This window comes from Oncorhynchus gorbuscha, linkage group LG13 (assembly GCF_021184085.1).
Source record: "Oncorhynchus gorbuscha isolate QuinsamMale2020 ecotype Even-year linkage group LG13, OgorEven_v1.0, whole genome shotgun sequence".
In the NCBI taxonomy this organism is placed as follows: domain Eukaryota; kingdom Metazoa; phylum Chordata; class Actinopteri; order Salmoniformes; family Salmonidae; genus Oncorhynchus; species Oncorhynchus gorbuscha.
This window is the reverse complement of record NC_060185.1, coordinates 76,781,561-76,799,371: the sequence shown is the minus strand read 5'-3', so window position 1 is coordinate 76,799,371 and position 17,811 is coordinate 76,781,561. Positions and strand designations below refer to the sequence as shown.

The following is a 17,811-nucleotide window of genomic DNA, read 5'->3' as shown; positions in this document are numbered from 1 at the left end:
ATAGTGCCGTTTATACCTGGTGCCAACATGTGTCCTGATTTTATCCACGTTCTGATTGTGCTCAAATTTTTAGACCGGTGAAGATGATTCATATAATTGATTGTGAGCAGATCTTCTTTGACAACCTTTGAAAATAGTCCGGAGTTGGACAAAAGCTTAGTGGGCAGAGCTTAGTGTCAGGTCAATGGGTTGAGTCCAGTAAAGACAAGGCTCACTGGGAGGTAGTGGGGAGGGTCAGGGAGGAAGATTGGAGGGATGTAGTAGTAGGGAGGGAGGTAGGAGGGATGTAGGTTGGAGGTAGTGTGGAGGGTCAGGGAGGAAGATTGGAGGGATGTAGTAGTAGGGAGGAAGGTTGGAGGGATGTAGTAGGGAGGGAGGTAAGAGGGATGTAGGTTGGAGGTAGTAGGGAGGGTCAGGGAGGAAGGTTGGAGGGATGTAGTAGTAGGGGGAAGGTTGGAGGGATGCAGTAGGGAGGGAGGTAAGATGGATGTAGGTTGGAGGTAGTAGGGAGGGTCAGGGAGGAAGGTTGGAGGGATGTAGTAGGGAGGGAGGTAGTGGGGAGGGTCGGGGAGGAAGGTTGGAGGGATGTAGTAGGGAGGGAGGTAGGAGGGATGTAGGTTGGAGGTAGTGGGGAGGGTCGGAGGGAGGTAGGTTGGAGGTAGTGTGGAGGGTCAGGGAGGAAGATTGGAGGGATGTAGTAGTAGGGAGGAAAGGTTGGAGGGATGGAGTAGGTTGGAGGAAGGTTGGAGGGAGGTAGGAGGGATGTAGGTTGAGGTAGTGTGGGGGTCAGGGAGGAAGGTTGGAGGGAAGGGAAGGTTGGTAGTGTGGAGGAATGGGTTGAGGGTGGGTGTAGATTGGAGGTTGTGTGGGGGGTCAGGGAGGAAGGTTGGAGGGTAAGTGAGGTAGTGTGGGGGGTCAGGGAAGAAGGTTGGAGGTAGGGTTGAGGGTGTTAAATGCCATTTGTGACACACAAGGGCAACGTTTAGACAACCAGACCAATATTTTTTTACATTAAATTTATATTTTTGACCAATCACAGATCTTTTTTAGAGCTGATCTGATTGGTCAAAAGACCAATTAGTGGTAACATATCAGAATCAGTCTGCTTGTCTAAACGCAGCATATGTCACCAGGTCAAATCTTATTATTCGTATCTCAGAGCCATTTGCTTTGCTAGTTATAGCTTAATGTTAGCTAGCTAACATTGAAGGTTGGTAACGTCAGGAGTTGGGATTATGGTTAATCGTTTACCTAGCTACATGTCTTAATGTGTTTGAGCCAATCAGTTGTGTTGTGACAAGGTATGGTTGGTATACAGAAGATAGCCATATTTGGTAAAAGACTATCTGTGACCGACCGCCTTGTTCTGATCTTAGGTAGCAAAAATTGAAATTGTGTTTTTTACATTGGATAAAAGTAGAGACGCAGGGCTACAAAATGTATATCATACACTGCATTTGAGGAACAATGGCAAAATAATTCTGCTAATTTTGATATGCTTGTAACCTCACTTTTGAATGTTTTGGTACGTACTGGAGAGCTCTTCTTTGTCTCCACCCATTCAGCATCATTCACAACCTCTTAAGCTTTAGCCCCACCCATCTCTAAGGTTTGAGCCGAGCCTTCTGTCCTAACAACAATCAAGCACCGAAGCCAACTGGATAACTTTAGCTAGCTTGCTAGCTACTTCCAGACACAAATGAGAGAACAGCTCACTGACCATTTTATTTGCCCTAGCAGAGCTGGTTAGGCTGTTTTTGATGCTATGCAGATCGATGGTGACCGCAACTGTACTGCTGGCAACAATTGACACTTTTTTGCCAACATTTACTGACACTGGCCATACTCAACAGGTGTTGAGCGTTTGTAAATTAGTCAGTTCCTCTGCACTCTGGCAGACAGAGGAGAGTGCTCTGAAATTGGAGAAGATGGCCAGAGTGAATTTACCAGCTACATCTATAAACAGTTGTTGCAGTGACATTCTATTGAAGTGGTCATTGCTCTTTTGTTAAAACTTCTTAAGGATAGCCCCCTTTTTTTCAATTTTCACCTAAATGACATACCCAAATCTAACTGCCTGTAGCTCAGGCCCTGAAGCAAGGATATGCATATTCTTGGTACCATTTGAAAGGAAACACTTTGAAGGTTGTGGAAATGTGAATTGGATGCAGGAGAATATAACACAAACCGTTCTTTTTCTACCATCTTTGAAATGCAAGAGAAAGGTCCCAGTTCCAGCCATCACTCCGGTTGGAGTTCCGATGGTGTCCACAAGATGGCAGCAGTTTATGTGCAACGTTTCAGACGGATAACTTGAAGTATGAGCAAGCTACATGACATTTAGTGTGAAGTCACCCAGGTAGATATGTGCAAATAGTGAAAGGTACATTTGCATTCATATTACATTTTTCTGCAAGAATATTGTCAAATCTTTATACTTGGACTTTGATTTAGCTTTTCCAGTATTAGTAGCCCTATAAGTTTTGTCCAAAAGGAAAATGCATGCTGTCGTACAAGGTTAGTAGCTACATTTTACAACATATACAGGGTTGCCTCATTTCTCAGTGGCTATCTAGCTAGCTTTATTTGGCCCCGATTGGTGCTTATTTGACAAAGTCGGCGTGCCTTGAAGGTGTAGCTCTCTGACCAAATATGGTGTCCTATGGGATATACTACACCCCTAATGATATAGAAGTCTGGTAACGTTCTAGAATCTCTGAGGAAATCATACGAACGTGAATTTGGCTGGTTGAAACATTTAGGGTTACATTTTCACAGATTCCTTTCTTTGCAAATTGAACGAGTGGAAATACAAAAATTGACCGTGCATGCTATACAGACCTTTTTAGGATATGAAAAATGATTTTAACGAACAAAACGACACTTCATGTTATCCCTGGGACCCTTTGGATGATAAATCAGAGCAAGATTTCATAATGTAAGTACACATTTCACCTTCAGAGGTGAATTTATCAAACAAATCAAATCAAATGTTATTTGTCACATACACATGGTTAGCAGATGTTAATGCGAGCGTAGCAAAAGGCTTGTGCTTCTAGTTCCGACAATGCAGTAATAACCAACAAGTAATCTAGCTAACAATTCCAAAACTACTATCTTATAGACACAAGTGTAAGGGGATGAAGAATATGTACATAAAGATGTATGAATGAGTGATGGTACAGCGCAGCATAGGCAAGATACAGTAGATATTGAGTACAGTATATACATATGAGATGAGTATGTAAACAAAGTGGCATAGTTAGTGGCTAGTGATACATATATTACATAAAGATGCAGTAGATGATAGAGTACAGTATGTACGTATACATATGAGATGAATAATGTAGGGTATGTAAACATATTGGGTAGCATGATATATTTTACATCATTTCCCATCAATTCCCATTATTAAAGTGGCTGGAGTTGAGTCAGTGTGTTGGCAGCAGCCACTCAATGTTAGTGGTGGCTGTTTAACAGTCTGATGGCCCTGAGACTGAAAAACAGCTTCTGTCTCTCGGTCCCAGCTTTGATGCATCTGTACTGACCTCGCCTTCTGGATGATAGCGGGGTGAACAAGCAGTGGCTCGGGTGGTTGTGGTCCTTGATGATTTTTATGGCCTTCCTGTGACATCGGCTGGTGTAGGTGTCCTGGAGGGCAGGTAGTTTGCCCCCGGTGATGTGTTGTGTAGACCTCACTACCCTCTGGAGAGCCTTACGGTTGTGGGCGGAGCAGTTGCCATACCAGACGGTGATACAGCCCGACAGGATGCTCTTGATTGTGCATTTGTAGAAGTTTGTGAGTGCTTTTGGTGACAAGCCAAATTTCTTCAGCCTCCTGAGGTTGAAGAGGCGCTGCTGCGCATTCTTCACGATGCTGTCTGTGTAGGTGGACCAATTCAGTTTGTCTGTGATGTGTACGCCGAGGAACTTAAAACTTACTACCCTCTCCACTGCTGTTCCATCGATGTGGATAGGGGTGTGTTCCCTCTGCTGTTTCCTGAAGTCCACAATCATCTCCTTAGTTTTGTTGACGTTGAGTGTGAGGTCATTTTCCTGACACCACACTCCGAGGGCCCTCACCTCCTCCCTGTAGGCAGTCTCGTCGTTGTTGGTAATCAAGCCTACCACTGTGTGCCGTCCGCAAACTTGATGATTGAGTTGGAGATGTGCGTGGCCACGCAGTCGTGGGTGAACAGGGAGAACAGGAGAGGGCTCAGAACGCACCCTTGTGGGGCCCCAGTGTTGAGGATCAGCGGGTTGGAGATCTTGCCTACCCTCACCTCCTTGGGTGAGGGTGAAATGCATTCCAGGTGACTACCTCATGAAGCTGGTTGAGAGAATGCCAAGTGTGCGCAAAGCTGTCATCAAGACAAATGGTGGCTATTTAAAGAATCTCAAATATATTTTCATTTCTTTAACACATTTTTGGTTACTACATGATTCCATGTGTTATTTCATAGTTTTGATGTCTTCACTATTCTAAAATGTAGAAAATAAAGAATAACCGTTGAGAAGGTGTGTCCAAACATTTGACTGGTACTGTACATATACACCCAGCAAAAAAAGACACGTCCTCTCACTGTCAACTGCGTTTATTTTCAGCAAACGTAACATGTGTAACTTAACACATATTTGTACGAACATAACAAGATTCAACAACGGAGACATAAACTGAACAAATTCCACAGACATGTGACGAACAGAAATGGAATAATGTGTCCCAGAAAAAAAGGGGGGAGGGGTCAAAATCAAAAGTAACAGTCAGTATATGGATGTCATAAGGTGAATGCACCAATTTGTAAGTCGCTCTGGATAAGAGCGTCTGCTAAATGACTTAAATGTAATGTAAATGTAATGTAATGGTGTGGCCACCAGCTGCGTTAAGTACTGCAGTGCATCTCTTCCTCATGGACTTCACCAGATGTGCCAGTTCTTGCTGTGAGATGTTACCCCACTCTTCCACCAAGGCACCTGCAAGTTCCCGGACATTTCTGGGGGAATGGCCCTAGCCCTCACCCTCCGATTCAATAGGTCCCAGACGTGCTCAATGGGATTGAAATCCGAACTCTTCGTTGGCCATGGCAGAAAACTGACATTCCTGTCTTGCCGGAAATCACGCACAGAACGAGCAGTATGGCTGGTGGCATTGTCATTCTGGAGGGTCATGTGGTACCCTTCCTGCAGGGTCATCCTGACATGAGGGAGGAGGAGGTCTTCCCTGTAATGCATAACGTTGAGATTTCCTGCAATGACAACAAGCTCAGTCTGATGACGCTGTGACACACCGCCTCAGACCATGACGGACCCTCCCAACTCCGATTCGATCCCGCTCCAGAGTACAGGCCTTGGTGTAGTACTCATTCCTTCAACGTTAAACGTGAATCCGACCATCACCTCTGGTGAGACAAAACCACGACTCGTCAGTGAAGACCACTTCGTAGGGCTTTGCGATCAGAGGCCGTGATGCAACCAGTCAGGATGCACTCGATGTTGCAGCTGTAGAAACTTTTGAGGATCCATGCCAAATCTTTAGTTTCCTGAGGGGGAATAGGCTTTGTCGTGCCATCTTCACGACTGTCTTGGTGTGTTTGGACCATTCTAGTTTGTTGTTGATGTGGACACCAAGGAACTACAGCCCTCGATGAGAATGGGGGCGTGGTCGGTCCTCCTTTTCCTGTAGTCCACAATCATCTCCATATTCTTGGTTACTGGCCATGGAGGCTGTCTCTTCGTTGTCGTAGGTGAAAAGCCATGGAGTCGTAGGTGAAAAGGGAGTACAGGAGGGGACCGAGGATGCACCCCTGAGGGGCTCCAGTGTTGAGGATCAGCGTGGCAGATGTTGCTACCTACCCTTACCACCTGGGGGCGGCCCGTCATGAAGTCCAGGATCCAGTTGCAGGGGGAGGCGTTTAGTCCCAGGATCCTTAGCTTATTGATGAGCTTTGAAGGCACTATGGTGTTGAATGTTGAGCTATAGTCAATGAATAGCATCCTCACATAGGTGTTCCTTTCGTCCAGGTGGGAAAGGGCAGTGTGGAGTGCAATAGAGATTGCATCATATGTGGATCTGTTTCGGCCGTATGCAAATTGGAGTGGGTCTAGGGTTTCTGGGATAATGTTGTTGATGTCAGCCATTACCAGCCTTTCAAATCACTTCATGGCTACGGACGTGAATGCTACGGGTCTGTAGGCAGATTGCCTTTGTGTTCTTGGGCACAGGGACTATGGTGGTCTACTTGATACATGTTGGTATGACAGACTCAATCAGGGACATGTTGAAAATGTCAGTAAAGACACCTGCTAGTTGGTCAGCACATGCCCGGAGCACATGTCCTGGTAATCCATCTGGCCCCGCAGCCTTGTGAATGCTGACCTGTTTAAAGGTTTTACTCACTTTGGCTACGGAGAGCATGATGACAGTCGTCTGGAACATCTGATGTGCTCATGCATGCCTCAGTGTTGCTTGCCTCGAAGCAAGTATAGAAGTGGTTTAGCTTGTCTGGTAGGCTTGTGTCACTGGGCAGCTCACAGCTGTGCTTCCCTTTGTAGTGTGTAATAGTTTGCAAGCCCTGCCACATAAGAAGAGCGTCAGAGCCGGTGTTGTACGAATCAATCTTAGCCCTGTATTGACGCTTTGCCTATTTGATGGTTCATCGGAGGGCATAGCAGGTTTTCTTATAAGCTTCCGGCGTAAAGTCCTGCACCTTGAAAGCGGCATCTTTACCCTTTAGCTCAGTGCGACTGTTGCCTGTAATCCATGGCTTCTGGTTGGGGTATGTACGTGCAGTCACTGTGGGGACGACGTCCTCAATGCACTTATTGATAAAGCCAGTGACTGATGTGGTGTACTCAATGTCATCAGAGGAATCCCGGAACATGTTCCAGTCTGTGATAGCAAAACAGTCCTGTAGTTTAGCATCTGCTTGATTTGACCACTTTTTTATAGACCAAGTCACTGATGCTTCCTGCTTTAATTTTTGCCTGTAAGCAGGAATCAGGATGATAGAATTGTGGTCGGATTTACCAAATGGAGGGCAAGATTTGTACGCATGTGTGTGTGTGGAGTAAAGGTCTTTATCTTACCGGATTGTGCTGTTCTATCTTATATCCTGCAAGCTGAATATCCATGTCATCATTCAGCCACGATTCCGTGAAACACAAGATACAGTTTTTGATGTCCCGTTGGTAGGATATTCGTGATCGTACTTAGTCTAATATATTGTCCAATGATTGCATGTTGGAGAGTAATATTGACGGTAACAGCTGCTTTCCCACTCGCTTTCTGCAGATGTTTACGAGGCACCCCGCTCTGTGTCCTCTGTACCTGCGTCTCTTCCTCTTGCAAATAACTGGGATGTTGGCCTTGTCGGGTGTTCAAGTAATGTCCACTGCATCCTGCTTGAAGAAAAAAAAGAGGTGAGTGATCGCTGTCCTGATATACAGGAGCTCTTTGTCTAATCCGAGGTGAGTGATTGCTGTCCTGATATACAGAAGCTCTTTGTCTAATCCGAGGTGAGTGATCGCTGTCCTGATATACAGAAGCTCTTTGTCTAATCCGAGGTGAGTGATCTCTGTCCTGATATACAGAAGCTCTTTGTCTAATCCGAGGTGAGTGATCGCTGTCCTCATATACAGAAGCTCTTTGTCTAATCCGAGGTGAGTGATCGCTGTCCTGATATACAGAAGCTCTTTTTTTGCCGTAAGATACGGTTGCAGAAACATTATGTACAAAAAAAACACATAATAGCACAATTGGTTGGGTGCCCGTAAAACTACTGCCATTTCTTCCAGTGCCATTTTAAATCCAGTTGTTGCCATCCTGTACCTGTCCCACAGGTGTGATGTCCGATGTACCAATCCTGTGTAGGTGTTGTTACACGTGGTCTGCCACTGCGAGTACCGTCAGCTGTCCGTCCTGTCTCCCTGTCTTATGCATCTCACAGTACGGACATTGCAATTTATTTCCCTGGCCACATCTGCAGTCCTCATGCCTGCTTGCAGCATGCCTAAGGCACATTTACGCAGATGAGCAGGGACCCTGGGCATCTTTCTTTTGGTGTTTTTCAGAGTCAGTAGAAAGGCCCATTTAGTGTCCTACATTTTCATAACTGTGACCTTAATTGCCTACCGTCTGTAAGCTGTTAGTGTCTTAACGACTGTTCCACAGGTGCATGTTAATTTATTGTTTATGGTTCATTGAACAAGCATGGAAAACAGTGTTTAAACCCTTTACAATGAAGATCTGAAGTTATTTGGATTCTTACAAATTATCTTTGAAAGACAGGGTCCTGAAAAATTACTAGCTGTTCTACGTTTTCTGCTTCTAAACATGGTATTTAAATGTGTCCCTTCCACTGAGTCTGGATTGTGAACAGATTCTGGCCCCTCCCTGTATGCAAATTATTTGACAGATTTTTCTCTGCTTGAAACATCCTTTCCATGCAATTATTCAGAGACAACATTATTAATAAGACAATATAATTTAATTACCAGATACGCCAATCAATCATGTAAAAAGTGAGGGAAATATCATGAAATATAAATAATCACAGTGCTATTACTAAACAAAGTGAACATAAATATAATTCCATCAGTGGGATTGTATCTGTACTGTATGCATTATGTACTGTCATATCTAGATCGGAGCCTTCTGATCGGAGACCCTCGTAGTGCACATGTAACATAAATCCAAATCATACATCCAAACGTTTACTCAACATTGAGATAAACAATTCCAAACGTCTCAGGTCATTTGATGTAATATTACTATATACCCATAGAGATATATAGAGCATGTAGTAAAATGGTCCGATCCGTTCAAGTAGCCTTCAAACGGCTTAAACTTTCACATGAACATTCCTCTTGTCATTAGTTAATCACAAGTACAGTCACACTCTCCATTGAAGCAATACAGCCGGGAATTATCTATCGAGAGCGGATCTTTACAACTGTCCAGAACCCGAAAACTATTCAGGGACAAAAACTCTTTCAACTTCAATTGATAGGAAGATTGGTTTGAGGGTAAAGCCTAAGAACTGCTCCAAAAGATGGAAAAAGGTTTTGGGGGAAAAAAATGATTACAATAGAAGACATTTCCTGAAAGGCCTTCTCACAATTGCATACATAGAAATTCAGAAAATAATCTTTCCCACTTTTTGATTAAAACATCCCTTTGTTGTCTGTTTCAAAAAGGCAGCTTACATTATCGGCAGCTCTGGGGTGAAATCTCCCCTAGGTACAGATTTAGGATCAGCTTACCTTCCCATAATCCTAACCTTAACCATTAGTAAGCCAAATTCTGAATCAAGATCTGCATCTAGGGAAACCTCACCCTACACCTTCTGAGCACAATTAAAATAGTGATAAAAACACTGCAAGGGCCTAGATGGTTGTGTTTACTTATAGTTCAAATCAGGATAGAGTCTGGGTTACTGTTGTAATGTTATTGAGTGTAAATTGTAACAACTAGTAACTCCCCTACTCACATTCCTAATTCAAATACACTGGAACGGATTAGATTTGTGAAATCAAATCAAATTAACAGAAGTTTAAACATACTGCTTGGCCATATACAGTAGCGCTGCAATCCTTTATATGAATTAAATCAGATTACTAAAGTATTATTCTATTGATGTATAAATGATCATCTTGGGCCGATCAGATGGCTGAAAGACTCAACATTGTTAACTGGAGTTTCTATATAAGTATACAGCACAATTACTCTGCCTTACATACAACACAATGAGTAATACAAACTCTCTCCATTGTCAACCAATAGCAGTTTAACATATCCCCCAATTGTCACTGACCGTCATTCGTGAATCCTAGCCTAGTTGAAAAGCAGCTGAAATTCTCACACACCTTGCCCGACTCCCACAAACCCTCAATCCTCTGCTCCGTTTGGTGTGAAATGAACAGATGAGAAAGAGAAGAGAGAAAGCAGCTGCCGTCTCACATTTCCAGTTTGATAATGAGCCTGCCACAGATGGCTGGTGTACTGAATATCTTCCCTGGGAAACACAGAGAGGAAGAGGAATGGAGATAATGAAAGCTGTCCTCAGCAATAGGTGGATGATAAGGAACAAGGGCACCCAGTTGACAGTGGAAGCTAAGAGGAAAAATGCACAAGTTGCATGACTTGCAAGAAGCAGGGTGGATGTTCATTCACAGGCAAAAATCTAACACTGGCCACATACACTCAAAAACAGAGACGACCCGGTTCTCTTCTCTCAATCTTCCCTTTTCATCAGCAATAGACCAAATAGTTCTCAACACCTACATATATTATTTACATTTAAACAATGGCTTTACTTCATTCTCTGCTGTCTCTAAGTCTCATTTGTAACTGTATAAAAAGGGACGTTATTTACAGTTGGCATGTACGATTTGGAGTGCTGAGCCATGAACTGGAGTCTAAGGGTCTCTGTAGCTCGACCTGGAGTCTAAGGGTCTCTGTAGCTAGACCATCTTAGTTATAGTTGCATGTGACAGCGCAGCTTTTTGATAAGGCACTGTAACTAGTGTCAACAGCAATCAGGCCTTGTCTCTCTCACACACACAAGTTGGGGGTGTAATTATAAATAAAGTCAATTCAGAGGGTCAACGGAAATTCCTCAGATTTCTTTCAAACTTAATATATATATATATGCCATTTAGCAGACGCTTTTATCCAAAGCGACTTACAGTCATGTGTGCATATATTCTACGTATGGGTGGTCCCGGGGATCGAACCCACTACCCTGGCGTTACAAGCGCCATGCTCTACCAACTGAGCTACAGAAGGACCACTAAAGGAATTTTATTTTACTTTCTGAATGGACTGAATTGAAATGAAAATGCCCCCAACAATGACACCCCCCCCTCCCTCTGGGACATACTAAAGTGGCTGCTTCTAATGCTAGATACAGGAACTCTGATGGTACCCCTGGAAACAGCCTGCCATTTCAGAAGATCATTCAACCTTTTCTTCCCCTTTCAGTTTATCCTCTGAATTGACTGAATTTATAATGACGGACCCAACCCTGGTGTGTGTGTGTGTGTGTGTGTGTGTGTGTGTGTGTGTGTGTGTGTGTGTGTGTGTGTGTGTGTGTGTGTGTGTGTGTGACAAATGGAAGGATAGTAGCCAAGGTGGCACCTTAATCTCAACATTTCTAGAGATGTTCATTAGAATCACTTACTGAAGAGACAAAATGTTTGCCTCTGTACCTCAACCATAAACGATGGTTAGTGTTTCCTTTCTCTGCCATGTTTTACTGTTCAACACCCTAAACTAGCTGTCAGTCCTGATTTCCTCATCATCCTAATGTTGTGCCAACTGCCCAGCTTCCCATGGATTGCATAGGGGCCTGATCGGTGTGGTTCTGAGAACAGACTAATAGTGTGGATGTGTTAGAGGCTTTACAATAAGTGTATTTGTCAGATATTTTGCAATGCTAAGTATTTTAGAACTGGCTTCTTCACATAAAAAAAAAATCATCACAGCTATAAAACAAAAGACAGAGAAACAGTAGCATTAACAATCAGAGTCCACTGGTAGCCACAATCCAGAGGCGCCTGGGTATTTTAGGACCCCTTCAGCCGAACACTACCCAGGATATACAGTCATCTGCATCCAATGGGTTCACAGTTCCTAGTTTCCCCATTATCTGTGTTTTTCCATGCAATGTTCAGGGGGAGGAGAAAGGTGCCGAGCTACCATCCTCCTGGAGTGTAAATGTCAATCAAGCAGTCCTGCAGTCACTAACTTAGGGGGGATGCAGGTTTGGTGGGGGCACCAACTCTGCATATCTGGTGGAATGAGCAGGGAGTCAGAGCCTTGCAGTTATTCTCCACTCATTACAGGCAGATGCTTCTCACTCATATAGCAGCTGATTAAAGTGTCTCCCTCACAGGTCCAGACAGAGCGCTTTAGGGAAAGGTTGTGACTGACTGTGGGAGGGGCAAGGAAATAACCCCGCCATGCAGCTAGAGTGCCTTATCCTTGGCAATAATTGAGGCCTCCGCGTCAGTTTCAGGTGAGGCCAAGGGCGGGACTTTGGTGGGAGTCGGCGAGGATTTGGGTAGAGTGGGCAGCTTCTCCTCCCTGGGGGAGGGGCTTCTTTTCTCTGCATGAGCGCTGGCAGAGTCTGCCATGCTGGGCTTGGCGTCGTCAGGGGTGTGCTCGTTGGGGATGAGTGGAGCTGTAGTTTTCTGCAGAGGGAACATGGCACCATAAGAAGATTCTAATAGTAACCAAAGACCAGGAACTATTGATAGCTGGCCTGTATTAGAATTCAGGGCAAGTGAAAAGGCAAGACATTGCACCAGTAGAAATATACAGACACAAAGCGAGGCACAAAATAGCTAGACATAGTGAGGTGCAACAGTAGATAAGCTATACATAGGCACGGAATGGCAACTGCAGACATTGCAAGGTGCAAAATGGCATCTGTACAGAGGCAGAAAATGGCTACAGAACACTGAGCCGCTGAGTACTTTAATACTATCTCTATAAAAAAGGAAAACAGTTTCTGCTCTACAGTACATTGTTCTCCCTGTACACCTTTGTTTTCCTTCTCTCGTCCCTCTCACTCTATTGATTTAGGCTATATTTTATGCACGCTCACTGTACTATGCTTTGTGTCTGGCAAGCTGGAACGATTTTAGTGCCAGACACAGTAAGTTAGTGTGTGTGTGTGTGCTTACTGTGGTCTGTGGCACTGGATTGCTGTTGGTGGCAGGCTCGGCAGCGGATGTGGGAACAGACAAATCATCCCGCATCAGCCCTCTTCTGTCCAAGACACTGCCAAGGGAAGACAGACAAATCAGTCATCAACACCACCCTATTCACTACCGAAACAGAGAGGAGAGGGAGAGAGAGAACGAGATAGAGACAAGGGAGGGAGGGAGGAGGATGAAGAGAGGCTACGGTATGAGGGGAATAAAAAGAGAAACTAGGGAGGGATGGGTGAGGGTCAGAAGAGGACGACAGAGGGTGGCTACAGAGAAGAAGAATATTACAGAGACAAGTTAGCAAGAGAGAAAAAAGAGACCATGAGAAGAACACAGAAGCAGAGTATTTTCCACACTAGTTCAACCTCTGAGCAGAGACAAGGCAGCTAGACGTCCTACAGCGCAGGCCCACACAGCACTAGAGGTCCTGCAGGACAGTAACTGACATATGCAGGCCCACACAGCACTAGAGGTCCTGCAGCACAGTAACTGACATATGCAGGCCAACACAGCACTAAAGGTCCTGCAGCACAGTAACTGACATATGCAGGCCCACACAGCACTAAAGGTCCTGCAGCACAGTAACTGACATATGCAGGCCCACACAGCACTAGACATATGCAGGCCACACAGCACTAGAGAGGTCCTGCAGCACAGTAACTGACATATGCAGGCCCACACAGCACTAAAGGTCCTGCAGCACAGTAACTGACATATGCAGGCCCACACAGCACTAGAGGTCCTGCAGCACAGTAACTGACATATGCAGGCCCACACAGCACTAGTGGTCCTGCAGCACAGTAACTGACATATGCAGGCCCACACAGCACTAGAGGTCCTGCAGCACAGTAACTGACATATGCAGGCCCACACAGCACTAAAGGTCCTGCAGCACAGTATGCAGGCCCACACAGCACTAGAGGTCCTGCAGCACAGTAACTGACATATGCAGGCCCACACAGCAGGTCCCAGCACAGTAACTGACATATGCAGGCCCACACAGCACTAGAGGTCCTGCAGCACAGTAACTGACATATGCAGGCCCACACAGCACTAAAGGTCCTGCAGCACAGTCTGACATATGCAGGCCCACACAGCACTAGAGGTCCTGCAGCACAGTAACTGACATATGCAGGCCCACACAGCACTAGTGGTCCTGCAGCACAGTAACTGACATATGCAGGCCCACACAGCACTAAAGGTCCTGCAGCACAGTAACTGACATATGCAGGCCCACACAGCACTAGTGGTCCTACAGTACAGTACCTGGGGTATGCAGGCCCACACAGCACTAGGGGTCCTACAGTACAGTACCTGGGGTATGCAGGCCCACACAGCACTAGTGGTCCTGCAGCACAGTAACTGACATATGCAGGCCCACACAGCACTAAAGGTCCTGCAGCACAGTAACTGACATATGCAGGCCCACACAGCACTAGAGGTCCTGCAGCACAGTAACTGACATATGCAGGCCCACACAGCACTAAAGGTCCTGCAGCACAGTAACTGACATATGCAGGCCCACACAGCACTAGAGGTCCTGCAGCACAGTAACTGACATATGCAGGCCCACACAGCACTAGTGGTCCTGCAGCACAGTAACTGACATATGCAGGCCCACACAGCACTAGAGGTCCTGCAGCACAGTAACTGACATATGCAGGCCCACACAGCACTAAAGGTCCTGCAGCACAGTAACTGACATATGCAGGCCCACACAGCACTAGAGGTCCTGCAGCACAGTAACTGACATATGCAGGCCCACACAGCACTAGTGGTCCTGCAGCACAGTAACTGACATATGCAGGCCCACACAGCACTAAAGGTCCTGCAGCACAGTAACTGACATATGCAGGCCCACACAGCACTAGTGGTCCTACAGTACAGTACCTGGGGTATGCAGGCCCACACAGCACTAGGGGTCCTACAGTACAGTACCTGGGGTATGCAGGCCCACACAGCACTAGTGGTCCTGCAGCACAGTAACTGACATATGCAGGCCCACACAGCACTAGAGGTCCTGCAGGACAGTAACTGACATATGCAGGCCCACACAGCACTAGAGGTCCTGCAGCACAGTAACTGACATATGCAGGCCCACACAGCACTAGAGGTCCTGCAGCACAGTAACTGACATATGCAGGCCCACACAGCACTAGAGGTCCTGCAGCACAGTAACTGACATATGCAGGCCCACACAGCACTAGAGGTCCTGCAGCACAGTAACTGACATATGCAGGCCCACACAGCACTAGTGGTCCTGCAGCACAGTAACTGACATATGCAGGCCCACACAGCACTAAAGGTCCTGCAGCACAGTAACTGACATATGCAGGCCCACACAGCACTAGTGGTCCTACAGTACAGTACCTGGGGTATGCAGGCCCACACAGCACTAGGGGTCCTACAGTACAGTACCTGGGGTATGCAGGCCCACACAGCACTAGTGGTCCTGCAGCACAGTAACTGACATATGCAGGCCCACACAGCACTAGAGGTCCTGCAGCACAGTAACTGACATATGCAGGCCCACACAGCACTAGAGGTCCTGCAGCACAGTAACTGACATATGCAGGCCCACACAGCACTAGAGGTCCTGCAGCACAGTAACTGACATATGCAGGCCCACACAGCACTAGTGGTCCTGCAGCACAGTAACTGACATATGCAGGCCCACACAGCACTAAAGGTCCTGCAGCACAGTAACTGACATATGCAGGCCCACACAGCACTAGTGGTCCTACAGTACAGTACCTGGGGTATGCAGGCCCACACAGCACTAGGGGTCCTACAGTACAGTACCTGGGGTATGCAGGCCCACACAGCACTAGTGGTCCTGCAGCACAGTAACTGACATATGCAGGCCCACACAGCACTAGAGGTCCTGCAGCACAGTAACTGACATATGCAGGCCCACACAGCACTAATGGTCCTGCAGCACAGTAACTGACATATGCAGGCCCACACAGCACTAGAGGTCCTGCAGCACAGTAACTGACATATGCAGGCCCACACAGCACTAGAGGTCCTGCAGCACAGTAACTGACATATGCAGGCCCACACAGCACTAGTGGTCCTGCAGCACAGTAACTAACATATGCAGGCCCACACAGCACTACAGGTCCTGCAGCACAGTAACTGACATATGCAGGCCCACACAGCACTAGTGGTCCGACAGCACAGCACCTGGGGTATGCAGGCGCACACAGCACTAGTGGTCCTACAACACAGTACAGTACCTGGGGTATGCAGGCCCACACAGCACTAGTGGTCCTACAATACAGTACCTGGGGTATGCAGGCGCACACAGCACTAGTGGTCCTACAGCACAGTACCTGGGGTATGCAGGCCCACACAGCACTAGAGGTCCTGCAGCACAGTAACTGACATATGCAGGCCCACACAGCACTAGTGGTCCTGCAGCACAGTAACTAACATATGCAGGCCCACACAGCACTAGAGGTCCTGCAGCACAGTAACTGACATATGCAGGCCCACACAGCACTAGTGGTCCGACAGCACAGCACCTGGGGTATGCAGGCGCACACAGCACTAGTGGTCCTACAACACAGTACAGTACCTGGGGTATGCAGGCCCACACAGCACTAGTGGTCCTACAATACAGTACCTGGGGTATGCAGGCGCACACAGCACTAGTGGTCCTACAGCACAGTACCTGGGGTATGCAGGCCCACACAGCACTAGTGGTCCTACAGCACAGTACAGTACCTGGGGTATGCAGGCCCACACAGCACTAGTGGTCCTACAGCACAGTACAGTACCTGGGGTATGCAGGCCCACACAGAACTAGAGGTCCTACAGTACAGTACCTGGGGTATGCAGGCCCACACAGCACTAGTGGTCCTACAGCACAGTACAGTACCTGGGGTATGCAGGCCCACACAGCACTAGTGGTCCTACAGCACAGTACAGTACCTGGGGTATGCAGGCCCACACAGCACTAGTGGTCCTACAGCACAGTACAGTGCCTGGGGTATGCAGGCCCACACAGCACTAGTGGTCCTACAGCACAGTACAGTACCTGGGGTATGCAGGCCCACACAGCACTAGTGGTCCTACAGCACAGTACAGTGCCTGGGATATGCAGGCCCACACAGCACTAGTGGTCCTACAGCACAGTACAGTACCTGGGGTATGCAGGCCCACACAGCACTAGTGGTCCTACAGCACAGTACAGTGCCTGGAGTATACAGGCCCACACAGCACTAGTGGTCCTACAGCACAGTACAGTACCTGGGGTATGCAGGCCCACACAGCACTAGTGGTCCTACAGCACAGTACAGTACCTGGGGGTATGCAGGCCCACACAGCACTAGTGGTCCTACAGCACAGTACAGTGCCTGGGGTATGCAGGCCCACACAGCACTAGTGGTCCTACAGCACAGTACAGTACCTGGGGTATGCAGGCCCACACAGCACTTCACAGCAGTTATTGATGATGTTCTTGTGGCTGTAGGGGTTCTGCACCCGGTTCTTTCCAGACCACGAGCCTTTGATCTGTTTAACACAAAATACAGTCCCCCATTTAAAAAAATACAGTAGAGACACATATAGCAAGGTACACATTTAGTGTCATCTATTCCACCTAGGGTCAATTCCATTTCAATCCAAGTCTAAATCTTTCTTTTTAAATGAGGAAATTGGAATTTCAGTTCTGGAATCTACTGAATTGGAATGGAATCTAGCCCAACCCTGCTTCAGCCAGATGCAAACACTCTTACCGAGAGAGACCTGAAGTTGGGTCGGTTTTATGACTTAACGACCAGTCGTAAATGGTTTCTAACTTTCTCCCTCTGCCTCTCCAATAATGGAATGTCTGAGTTGTATAGACTCTTGCCAAAATAACTTCAACATTCAAAAGTGGATAATGAAACATTATTCCTAATATAAAGAAAATTGTCGGTGGGGATGCAAACAATGATTATGTCGTATCATTTGTGAGGTCATTAAAGATGGTTTAACGAAAACATTGTAACTTTAAGAGCTTTCACAACGTGTATGTCAGAATTGCTAAACTTTTGTGAAGAGGAAATGTGATTTTTGCCTTCTAAATGAGATAAATGTTATATAAAAAGT

At 46.5% G+C, this 17,811-nt stretch overlaps 1 protein-coding gene across 1 annotated transcript in view; it reads right to left on the bottom strand.

Moving 5' to 3' along the window:
- Positions 1–10,872: 10,872 nt before the first annotated feature.
- Positions 10,873–17,811, bottom strand: part of LOC123993534 (palmitoyltransferase ZDHHC9-like) — a 47,180-nt gene continuing 40,241 nt past the window's right edge. The window contains exons 7-9 of the mRNA XM_046295789.1: positions 17,129–17,232; positions 12,688–12,784; positions 10,873–12,192 (exon numbers count right to left, since the gene is read on the bottom strand). Coding sequence (XP_046151745.1) covers positions 11,968–12,192; positions 12,688–12,784; positions 17,129–17,232 — 426 coding nt within the window. The 3' untranslated portion in view covers positions 10,873–11,967. The remainder of the gene's footprint in view (positions 12,193–12,687; positions 12,785–17,128; positions 17,233–17,811) is intronic.